The 11,205-nt window shown below is 52.9% G+C and overlaps 6 protein-coding genes across 6 annotated transcripts; 2 read left to right on the plus strand and 4 right to left on the minus strand.

The window, feature by feature from the left end:
- Positions 1 to 400: 400 nt before the first annotated feature.
- Positions 401 to 1,442, plus strand: N7459_004309 (PQ-loop repeat-containing protein; the record flags this gene model as incomplete). The annotated part of the gene is made up of 3 exons (XM_056943493.1): positions 401 to 468; positions 522 to 779; positions 839 to 1,442. The coding sequence occupies 3 exons, from the start codon at positions 401 to 403 to the stop codon at positions 1,440 to 1,442; spliced, it is 930 nt and encodes a 309-aa protein (XP_056800376.1).
- A 290-nt stretch (positions 1,443 to 1,732) lies between these two features.
- N7459_004310 (nuclear transport factor 2 family protein) lies at positions 1,733 to 2,682 on the minus strand (the record flags this gene model as incomplete). The annotated part of the gene is made up of 6 exons (XM_056943494.1): positions 1,733 to 1,849; positions 1,911 to 2,009; positions 2,098 to 2,169; positions 2,261 to 2,325; positions 2,460 to 2,477; positions 2,676 to 2,682. 6 exons carry the CDS (start codon positions 2,680 to 2,682, stop codon positions 1,733 to 1,735), a joined length of 378 nt encoding a protein of 125 aa, XP_056800377.1.
- Positions 2,683 to 2,965: 283 nt separating this feature from the next.
- N7459_004311 (SWAP/Surp domain-containing protein) lies at positions 2,966 to 5,383 on the minus strand (the record flags this gene model as incomplete). Its single annotated transcript, XM_056943495.1, has 1 exon — positions 2,966 to 5,383. The coding sequence occupies one exon, from the start codon at positions 5,381 to 5,383 to the stop codon at positions 2,966 to 2,968; it is 2,418 nt and encodes an 805-aa protein (XP_056800378.1).
- A 240-nt stretch (positions 5,384 to 5,623) lies between these two features.
- On the plus strand, positions 5,624 to 6,813 carry N7459_004312 (uncharacterized protein; the record flags this gene model as incomplete). Its single annotated transcript, XM_056943496.1, has 2 exons — positions 5,624 to 5,736; positions 5,787 to 6,813. 2 exons carry the CDS (start codon positions 5,624 to 5,626, stop codon positions 6,811 to 6,813), a joined length of 1,140 nt encoding a protein of 379 aa, XP_056800379.1.
- Positions 6,814 to 6,971: 158 nt separating this feature from the next.
- Positions 6,972 to 8,803, minus strand: N7459_004313 (uncharacterized protein; the record flags this gene model as incomplete). Its single annotated transcript, XM_056943497.1, has 8 exons — positions 6,972 to 7,208; positions 7,281 to 7,409; positions 7,467 to 7,534; positions 7,726 to 8,147; positions 8,207 to 8,250; positions 8,304 to 8,389; positions 8,448 to 8,648; positions 8,707 to 8,803. 8 exons carry the CDS (start codon positions 8,801 to 8,803, stop codon positions 6,972 to 6,974), a joined length of 1,284 nt encoding a protein of 427 aa, XP_056800380.1.
- A 1,244-nt stretch (positions 8,804 to 10,047) lies between these two features.
- On the minus strand, positions 10,048 to 10,983 carry N7459_004314 (uncharacterized protein; the record flags this gene model as incomplete). The annotated part of the gene is made up of 1 exon (XM_056943498.1): positions 10,048 to 10,983. The coding sequence occupies one exon, from the start codon at positions 10,981 to 10,983 to the stop codon at positions 10,048 to 10,050; it is 936 nt and encodes a 311-aa protein (XP_056800381.1).
- Between the last annotated feature and the right edge of the window lie 222 nt (positions 10,984 to 11,205).

An 11,205-nucleotide genomic window follows, 5' to 3' on the forward strand; every position in this document is an offset into this window, starting at 1 on the left:
TGTAGCTAGGAAGCGTGCGGCGCGAATGGATGCACAAATCTCCCGATGTGCCTGCAGTGAGGAGATCCTTAGGACAATGGACGCGTAGGCCCAAAGGCGTTTAGCGCAGGCACCCGGGGCGGGTAGTTATCTGTGCGGGGGGCGATCCCTGTGTTCTCGCCTGACTGCGACCGTCTCTGTATTTCCTGTATCCTCTTTCCTCCCCAACCCTAACAACCCTGCATCCTGCTTTATGGGCCTTGCTCCCTGCTACCAAATTGGCATATGATTTAATTGCTGGCATCTCGCCTTGTGGACATCGCAGCCGCAAGCCTCAAGTGCGATAGGGTCCCACGTCATTCCGGGTTCAGCTAAAGGCGTCACCTGGGCAAAGGCCTCAATCTAAAGCAAATCATAGACCATGGATCCGTCCAATCCATACTGCCGCGAGCTGGCCTCGCCAGGCATTTTCCAGCCAATCCTCTCGGTGTACGGTCTCCTAGTATTCTGGAAGGGGCCACGGCGGCTAATGTGACTGTCAGATTGATCATCATCGGCATCCTGCTATCCTACCTCCCACAGCACATCCGCATCATCTCAAGGCGCAGCTCTTTTGGAATTTCACCCTACTTCGTCCTCCTAGGTGTCACCTCCGGCACCTCCGCCTTCGCCAATATCCTCGTCTTTCCCAAGACCGCGCAGGACGTCGGATGTTGCCAAGAAATCAGCGGGATGGCATGCTTCGCATCGCTGCTGGGCGTGTTCCAGATGGGCATGCAGTGGCTCTGCTTCTTCTCGATGTGAGTGGCGTGCTTCCTTTTGAAACGACCAGAGCCTGGTCCCTCTGACACCGGCCTAGCTTACTGCTGTTCGTGATCTACTTCCCTCGCGCTACCTCACCCACCGACCCCGTCTCCTCGGTCTCCTCCGCCTCAAGCGGCCCGACATATCGCACCGCACTGGCTGTCACCGCGCTATGCCTCTTCCATGCCCTCGTCACGGTCATCCTGTCCGTCGCATTTGCCCTCCGCCGCCCTGCCGCTTTGCCTGCCTGGGCGAACTTCCTCGGCATCCTCGCTGCCATCCTCGCGTCGATCCAGTACTTCCCGCAGATTTATACGACCTTCCGACTCCGCTGCGTGGGCAGCCTCAGCATCCCAATGATGTGTATACAGACACCGGGCAGTTTGGTTTGGGCCGCGAGCTTAGCGGCGCGCGAGGGCGCCAAGGGTTGGAGCGTGTGGGGGGTTCTGTTGGTCACAGCCTCTTTGCAGGGCACGTTGCTCGTGATGGCGATCTACTTCGAATACTTTGGGCTCAATAGCCGGCAAAAAGATTTCCACCGCGCCGATGAGAATGGCGTGCCGAATGGCGACTCGTCGGAGCGACCTGAGACGCCGGCGCGGGATCCGGTGCCTGCAGACCGGCCTTCTGAGGAAACGCCGCTCTTGCAAAGTCAGTGATATGATGAGCCCCTTGGATGATGTCTGATATACTAGATGCCAAGGTCAGAAGTACCCTGGCGACTTGCTACGCATACGATACATGGAAATGAGATATACAGCCCCATTCCAAGTGAAGCAAATGTCCAATATGATATTGACTTGGTTTATTTTCGTCTCAACGAATCAAGTGGGCTGTATCCTGTGCACCTGGATGACCTAGATCATGCCCAGGGCACACGCCCAATCCGCAAAGAGATATCCCTCCCGTCATCGCATCGTAGCAATCATTGCTTGTCCGCGCGTGCGGTTTAGGAAGCAGCGTAGATCAGGCGGAAGACGTCGTTGAGAACGAAGTAGCTGCCGGCACCGTCGGGCTGGAGCTTGAAGCACTGAGTATAGTTCATGGGCTTCTGCTCCTCGTCGACCTATATCGCAATCGAGATGTCAGTCGGGAGATGGGCGGAGTGGAGGATTCTGTTCACGCACCAGAAGGGCACCAGTCACCAACACGATGATGCCGCCCTCACTGGAGGGCTGGGCATCAAAGGTCGCGATCTGGTGGCGGACCTGCTGGAAGGGCAGGCTCTATAAAGTGGGGACAATTTCTTTAGCATTCTCATCTCCTCACTGAACCACAACTTGCTCGTTGTTTCTGCGCGTGGGATAGACGAACCGTCAGCTTCTCGGTGATGCTACCAGCACCCTGGACGGAGCTGGTCTCGAAGGTGAGCATCGACTGGTCGCGCTGTGATGATTCAAGTTGTGTCGTCAGTGTTATGGGCTGGAAGACCCTGCGCGGCTGAGCGCCAGGGGTTTGGTCGACAGGTTGAGCTTACGTAGAGCGGGGTCAGACCGGCGCGGTTGTTGTCGAACGTCTCATAGTAGAACTGAACGAACTGCTCTGTAGGGTTGAAGGATCGCAGGTCAGAGATGTGCACTCATAGGACGGTATGTCGTGGGGTTGTCTCGCCAGCGCGGGGTCATCGCTGTGTGCGCGGCGCACGCGGAATCCAGAGTGGGCTGGGGAAAACATACGAGCGATGCTGGTGAAGTCTGTGGCGCGATGTTCTGTTAGCTGACTCTCATGGTTTTTCTCGTCCTGGTGGGCTCATTTCCGTCTGGTCATCCGTTGAGAATGCCTGGCGCAAGGCGTTCACATCCAGCTTGAGTCCGGTCCAGGATACTGCCCCGCCATGCTTGGAGGGGCAGAGTTGAGCGCAATCGGGAACCCAAGGAAGATTTTTGACTCACCGGCCATTTTGAGATGTGAGGATCCAACGACGAAGGGGAGATGCAACAGTATAGAGCGAGAGCTAGGGAAGAAGGTATTTGTTGACGCGGGAGGGGTTGTGGGGCACGAATTCTGCCGCTGATGCCTGGCTGCCTTATGCTCGCCCAAGTCGAGTATCAAATCTACCTGAGGGACGGGTGAGCTGCCCCTGGTGGGATAATGTTATCTTCTACGCAGGGTCAATCGATTGGTGGGCGGTGCTGGTATCATTGTAGTTATTGTTATCTTTGCCTATGACAGGTCGTCCAGCTCACTCCGATTCAGACGCAAACATGTCTTCGGCTTTGGGCCGTGGCTTTCGAGGCCTCCGAGATGCTGACTCTTGTTGCTGAGACTCCTGCTCGGGTTGGGAGAGCGGTTGCTGCTCCTTGACAGCACCATCGTCTTGCGGTAACTGCTCTTCGTCCACAGCCTTCCCCTCTTCGTCGGGATTCTCCAAGTCGCTGTCTTCCATGGGGACACCATCAATGTCACTCATGGACTCGTCTTCAGCGATGTCCGCGCCACTCAGCCCAGGCTGGGTTGCACCACCGTCACGTTCGGCAGGGCGGCTGTGATCAACACTTCCGGTCCCTGTATCGTCATCGACTGTCTTCCATCGACTCTTGCTCTTGGAAAACGCATTGGAAGCTCGTTCGGCCTCGGCCTTCAGCTTCTCTTTTTCTATCTCCTCCTCGGTGAGTGGTGGCTGCTCAAAATTCTGGACGAAGTGTTCCTGGCTTGATTGTGGGAATACACACCACCCTTCCCACAGATGGAGAAGCGTACCCACGCTGCGCTTCCACTTCTCCGCCTTCAGTCTTCCCCAGTTGAGATCTTTCTCAAGGCGTCCAAGATGTTCGAACACCTTGTGCGAGCGAAGGGCGGATTCAAACAGCTGTCGATATCGCCATGCATGGCGCACACCGCTGGTGGCTGATGAAGACAGAATGTCGGAAATAATATAAAGCCCAACCAATTTGGCAGAGGATAGGTCCAACCGCTCCTTAGAAGCGTTTGCATTATCCTTATCCCCAGTCTCGGGCTTTGCCGCATCCTTTTCTAGCTCCCGATCGGGATTGGCTCCAGTATAGGCCAGCGGGCTCAGGATATTTAGCACGATCATGTCCACGACCTCGTCCGCGCCTGCACCGGCATGCTCGATCGCAAACGCTGTGACCCGCGCCACATCGCCCCGCCGAAGCTTGGCATGAGTCGTAGGTAGTCGAGCAAGAAGGTGGGTGAGCTTTGCTTTCTGCAGTGGGTTCATGTAGCTGAGTCCTTCGTTTTGTCCATTCACCCCATCGAGCGGAGGGGCTCCGCCAAGGTTGCGTCTTTCGTCTTCTCCGTCCCACTGCTCTTCGTCCGAAGAGTTGTAGTCTTCGTCAGAAACGAATTCATCAAGATGCGTAGAGTATTCGAACTTGATATGGTTATCCGGGGCTATCCAGCTTGCTCCATCTTCGAAAACGAATGAAGATTTCTGAGGCCCCGGCCTTCGAAGACCGCGGGATCGCGGGTTTGTGACAACCTGCCATAGCTTCCAGCGATAATAGACACCGCCAGGGCTCCGTGCATCCCATAGCCAGGCCCATTTCTCTTCTCTTTGTACTTCTGGCCGACTCATGAGCAAGGCCTCGAATTCAGGCCCGTGGTGAAGGAGACTCTCAAGGGTTTTATGAATCAGCCTTAACTGTTTGATATCTGATGGGGCTTTCACTTCAACCTGTGTAGATGCCCCGCCTCTGTTGAAGTTTGGTCCAAACGAACTGGGAGGTGCAAAGCCTCCACAATGTGGTCCTGGTGGCGGGGCACGACTTAAGCTACCTCCAATGTGCGGCTGGATAGTCTTCGCACCAAAAGGAAGTGAGCTATTTGAGGAGTGGCTTATTGTTGTCGACAAGGTTGAGCTGATTGCTGCTGACGAAAGGTGTCTGGAAAGAGACAGATAATACCCACGGCCGAGATACTTGTTCTGAAGGGTGCTCACGGCGCTATCGATATCTGATGCTGCAGAGTCGCTAGCAAGAGTGATAATTGCGGCCGATGATTTTCGTTCGGTGGGGGATTGTATCTGTGGGCGTAGGATATTCACATGGTCCACGACTAGGGAAGATGGTATCAATGACTTCAGTACGGAGGGTGAGGTGCCCGGAGGAAGTGAAGCCAGGTATAGCGTCGGCTTAGCAGCTGCCCTTTCAGCCTCCTTTGCATCGGTTTTTCGGTCATCTTCGTCATCTGAATGGCTCCGAAATGCGGGCGGTGGGCCAGACGCGCCTGTGCTTGTCTGATCGAATCCTAGAACACCATGCGTAGAGTCCCGATTGCGCGGCAATGGCACGAATCCATCATGAGTCCGCTTCCGAGGCAGGGACGGTGGTGGCGGTCCCAGTGTACCTGGGCCACTATTGCGCTGACTGGAGCTTGTAAAGTGCCGTCGCGCTGGCCCTCCCAATCCACCTCGGCTGCCAAATGTACTCGGTCGGGGGTCGGAGGTCCGGGGTCCAGTCGGGGTCTCATCATCAAATGACTTGACAAAATCCTCATAAACTGCAGCAGTCTCGGCTCGTTCGCGGGCGCGTTTGGCTTCGGCTTCGGCTTTCTGACGCTCGAAGAGCGACTTCTTGGGCAACGCGGAGAGTTTTGCGGAGACGTCGGGGAAGCCATTCCCCTTGGACTCGTCAGGCATAATTGAAGAAGCTACCAGGCAACAGAAGCTTTCATGAGCAGGCCCCTTTTTGGGTAGGTGTAAAGAGATCGAAGAGCTGAAGACGTAGCTGGAGTCCTTCCTGATCGGGTACGCCAATCGCAGGGCGGTCAACAGGGCGGTCCGCTTATCGTGCTATTTGTCTGTCGATGAGCATCACATCAACTTCTCGGGTACCAACCACTTCCTCGAGAACTTGCTCGCAGCATCAGAATTCCAAAAATGGCATCTGTGCAAATTTCGGATCTTTTGCGGTTCCTCTCCAAGGATGCTAAAGTCCCGTTGGCCGTCGCAATGGGCAAGGCTATGGATCTACAGAAAGCCAATCTGACGAGGTATGCTTCGCCAAGCATGCCAGTATCCTGATTTTCTTACAAGCTCGAAGTGCAACACAGATCTCAAAAATAGATATAAAAGCTCTGCAAGAAATATTTCACGATGACAAGCTGGCCAAGCAGGTGCTAAATGCTGCCAAACGGCTTTCAAAGAAGCGTGGAGCCTCATCTGACGATGCACCACTATCGCCACGAAAGAGAAAAAAGGGCTCTTGCATTACGAATGCATCAACACCATTCGAGATTGAGTCTTCTCTTCGTCTTCCCATCTGGTCTCTTACCGAAGATGCGCTTCAAAACATGACTGTAGTCACCAACCGAGCACCCTTGGTGCTTGCTTTCGCGGTGTGTGTCTTGAAATACACTATGCCAGAGCAGCCAATATCCAGCAGACTGAGCCTTGCGCAGGCAGTTGTCAATGCCAATAGTCGGTCTAAAGCTGCCATTTTAGGCATCGAAACAGGGCAATCAGCAGAGCAAGAAGGGCATGGAGAGGGCCATCCCTTAATCAAAGTCCTCGGAAGAGAGATCCGAGTCCTAAAACGGTGGGATTACAATCCACATGAGGGAAAACCTCCTCAAGAATCCGGCTCAGGGCAGCCGAGTTTTGATGCAACAGATAGCGACGACTTCCTAGGCAGTATCGACAATGGCGATGACACAGATAGGATGCCCCCGCTCTGGGGCGTTGATTTGGAGGCAACACGAAGCTTTCAGCGTGGCGATAAAGGACCTGCGCCGAACAAGAGCAGCTCTCTGCCTATATTCACAGCCGAATCTGCGCGAACGTATCTTTTCAGGTCGATTTCGAAGCCGCAAGAAAGCAATCCGTCAGTCAAGCCCAAGTCAGCGGCCGTGCTCGAGAAAGAGAAAGAAGAGTGTGTGGCCTCCATCATATGTGCCATTGACTTGGTATGCCAGTCATGGATCACAACGTTGAACACAAACGAACTGGACAAGCGGGCTTGGGCTTGGTACCTCCGAGTCCGGCCGGACGTTCAGAGTGGTGCTCAAGGCTGGGGTGAAAAGGGACAAGTAAGGCTGTCAGATATATTGAATCTTCGGAGGAATCCTTGAATAGTGAGGACTTCATGTCTACTTTCCAATATTTCGCACCCATGACGCATTCGCGAGTAAGGATATATCCGACAAGAATAAATTCAAAAATTCGTCAAGCCGTGATCACAGTATTCAAATTAAGCTATATCTCCTGGTTGTGCTTTTGTTCCGACAACTTACCTCTGTTCCTTTACGGTCTCCACATTCAAAGTTGTGGATTTGCCCTGAATAGCTTCATGAGTACCTTCTTCCAGCGCCACATCTTTGCTAACCGGAAGAGTGGCATTGACTTCAGTATCCCGATGCAAATCCATCACATCCTTCTTGTAGATGTTCACGTATACTGGGAAGATTAAAGCTAAAATATAGCCCATCATGGGAATTGCCATGGCAGCATGAGCATTGACCTTGGTCTCCACCACCCGGTGGTGTTAGCCGTTTGTTGATCATCAATTCGTTGTCAACCCAAGAATCTCATGACATACCACAACAGCTCCCATCATCGGAGGAAATACCATGCCACCTGAGATAGCTGCTACGAGCATAGATCCACCGCGCTTCGTGTGGCGCCCAAGACCACGGAGGGCTAAGGTGAAGATTGTGGCAAAACAGAGCTAAATCAAAGACCAGCGGTTAACGATGGATTTTTCTCCCCGTTCTAGTACACTTACCGACTCAAAGCATAGGACAAGAATTATCATTGCCACTGAGGCCGTGCCATGGGTGGTCATGGCGGCAACTGAAAAAACAAAGCAAAGAACCAAAAATACGGTCAACATGTACCGAGGTTTGAAAGCTTTGATCATCATCAATCCACCGGCCACAAAACGCATGAATGCATAGAGACCCTGAGCAACGGAAAGTAAGTCGGCTTGGCGAGGCCGCTTGTTAGGTCGATGGCTCAATGAAGTCTGATAGTCAGTCACTTACAGCTTGTAGAAGAGCTTCGGCCAGCTTCCTCACAAAAGTTGATGAAGTACCCTGCCACGGCGGCTTGCGCTCCCACATAGCAGAACTGGCTCCACACACCCAAGAACAGAGTATATTGTTTCCGGAATGGGCCAGTGTCCTGGTAGTTGTCAGCGATCTGGCTTTCCAGAACCTCCTGATCTGCGTCGGTGATTTCGGGGAATGGTGCGAGGTAGAATAGGATGATAAGCAGTGCAACAAAGCAAGCCACCCCGAGGTAAGTCCATTGAACGTTCTTCAAACCAGCGTTGGTATCAACAGTGTTGGCGAAGAAGACACGAGAAGCCAGGAGCGGCGCAATGAAAGTTCCCACTCCTTGCACAGCCTGTCCGATGTTCAGTCGAATCTCACTATATTTCGGGGGCCCGCAAATTGAGAGAAATCTATATAGCTGGTAGATTAGGAGAGAGCGTAGTTCCCAAGGATGTGGTAAACAACATACGGGTCCGCTGCGGTTTCCAAAGTTGACAGCCCGGCACCAACAACCTACTTCGGAGGTTAGATAGAGTCTCTGCGAGGTTTCTGCGTCGCTCACATACAAACATGCTGCCGCAGAAACCCCCAAATGATCTCTTCATTCCACTGGGCCAAAATAGAAGACATCCAACAGCGAGCACGGCAAGACCTGATTGCGACCAATCCCGTTAGATCTTCTCTTGGATATACAATCTCGCGGATCGTACCCGTCATGAAAGTAACTCGGAAGCCATATTTGCGAACAATCCAACCCGAGATAGTCAGCGGACAAATGAAGTACGCTGCAAAATAGGAAGCCTGCAGGCCACTAGATCTGCCGGCGGTGATGTCGAGGGTCGTCTGGAAGTGGGAGTTCAGAGTGTCCAGCAGGCCGTATCCAAATCCCCAAAGGAAGAAAAGGATCATCACTGCACAAGCAGTCAGTGCTCGTTCAACGCATCCGTGTGCTTCATGCCCATGACATACCTAATGCATTAGGAAACAACGACTGTTGCAGCGTCAAATGGACAGCCGATGTGACAGCCCCATCGTCGACAGTGATTTTTCGCTTGTACAGAGGCATGGTGGGTCAAGCTGAAGCGTGGAGAAATCCGGGGATGCAGTGAGCCACCCACACGAGAATGGAGAAGCAGTTGTGATAGAACAATGGCGTGCACGAGCGTGGACCAGATCCCCGCGTCCTTATATGCAGAATCCCCAGATTCTCCACAATTCCCCATGCAGAAGCCTCGCGGCCTCGGGCCCGGACTAATGTCCAGCGAGGGCATAGTCGAGGCCGGTGTCATTGACCTCCAGACTTTCCTGTCGACTCGTTCCCAGCCATCTTTGCATCCCGGGGAGGATGAGCCAATAGGAACGGGTTTGTGAGTTGTCAAATAGGCGATGTTGGCGCATGTCAGGGAATGGTGTGTGATACCATCGCAGGATCTGTGGAGAAGCCCGGGGGGAAGTGGAGAGCAGATGGGGCCGAAGTGCCAAATTTCCCGGCAAGTCAATTATTCGCTCTTGCTGCGACAAGCAGCTGGTTCTACCTGATACTCCTGCAGATCGATGAGCCCCGCTATTCCAGACTTTCATGCTTGCGCCCACCCCTTTGTGACCCTCAGACCTCTTAGGAGACACTGGCGGTGGCGTTCATGAACGCGTCTTTGAGGTGTTGGTGTCCAATAGCATCGAGACAGACCCTATTCGCCCCCTGGTGAATTCCACCACTCCTAAAGGTTAGGAGCCACAGGCCCTTTCGCGCTCGGATTCTCATACACCGACTTCCCGAGATGCGGCATTGGCTAGTGTGATGTTTAGATCAAGCAATAGAAGAGAAAGAGCTGGCCAGCGCCATCCTCCAGGGTGTGTCTGGATGATCAATCCCCATGTAGGTAGCCCCATCAGATGAGTCGGGATAATCCCCTTGATACCTTCTGTTCATAAACACCGCGGATAAATCAATGTGTAATGTCAGGCTCCTGGCTCAGGCCATCTCGATCGATCTTCTTAGGTATCTAGACAGTTTACCAGTCGCGAACTGAGACCCGCCGGGCCCGGCTATCAGCTTCGCAGTCAAGGACCGTGAAAGTAGAGATATTGTGGACGAGATCCAGTCAGAAAGTAACAGTGGGACCAAATGATGCTCCTTTCTTTTCTTTCAATCAGGCTCTAAGAGGATATATATGAGTTGGACCAGGATGACGGTGTTTCACATGAATTCCCCAATCACAACCACCACATTTGTTCAATGGCGCAGAACCACGGTCTTGTGCAGCGAATTCCGGAGCAACGAGCACATCGAGACTCTCCAAGTAACTGTCCTCACGGATCCTTGGCCTCTTCTCGAATCAGGTCCTGGAGGTGGCCGGAGTACCCCGCCTCAAGCTTCATATATTCCCCTCCGTCGCGCCCAAAGGACCACGAAATAACAGTGGTCGGGTTGTCGTCGTAAGATTTTACTGCTCTGAGATACTTCATTCCGCGCTCGTTCATCTGGGGCAGCCCCTTCAAGTCCGGAGTCAGGTCAATATCAAGTGCATAGAATGCAACTCTGGGTATCTCGCCAGTAGGATATTTCATGGTCACGGCGAACAAAGTACCTCTAGGGTCGAGGTACTGTTTCATCTCTTGGAGCTTGGCCTCACTCGGTGGGTGAGAGTCACCAAGGGCCGCGAGCCGGTCTGTTTGTTCCCGCGATAGAGGACTCGGAAGAGGGAAGTAAAAGTTCACTGTTAAAGCATGGTAATCGACAGCGACGAATCGGACCAGATTTAAGCCCACGCGGTCGAGCGTCGCGAACTGATTTCGCATTCCGTTCGGGATGCCTGGTGCTTGAAGTAGGTTTTTGGCGGGACGGAGAGGGCTGATTCTTAACCAGGTCTTGTCCAGAGTCGACCTTGTGGTACTGAAGTCAAGCCAGAAGGACGGGGCTTGATCGTGATGACACAGGGAGTACCATAGTCCCAGTAATGGAATGAACGGATGACCAGGTTCGAGTAGGTTGGATTCAATAGCCGCCTCCACCGTATCGCTGGGCTTGTACATGAATAGACGGTAGTTCAAAGTGTCGTTCGGGCGGTCTTTACTGCGCAACACCACGGCGCTACTCTTGAAATACCTTTCAAACTTGGTCACAACAGTTTCAACAGCAGATTTGTCGAAGGGCGAATCAATTTCCTTTGAAATCTTTTCAATGTCAGACAAGAATTGCGCAGAGGAAAAGCTTGTGGTCGCCCCTGGTCTGAGCGCCGATGTCATAGTTTGGGTCATGGTTGAGGCTGAATGCTGAACTCTTAGTACGATTCTCTCAACTGGCAGGGTTTGCAAGTAAAAGAAAGATATTTAAGAATCTCTGACTAGACCACTCGGAATCGAAGTCGAGACTGTATTTATATCGCTGCGTGCTTTGTGGGCTAGACGCAGGCAGGTCATGCGAAGAGAACACAGGGATTATTAGTAGTCAAACAAATCTTACGGCCG

Source organism: Penicillium hispanicum (assembly GCF_028827665.1).
Source record: "Penicillium hispanicum strain IBT 35686 chromosome Unknown utg000004l_segment0_segment0, whole genome shotgun sequence".
Lineage (NCBI taxonomy): Eukaryota > Fungi > Ascomycota > Eurotiomycetes > Eurotiales > Aspergillaceae > Penicillium > Penicillium hispanicum.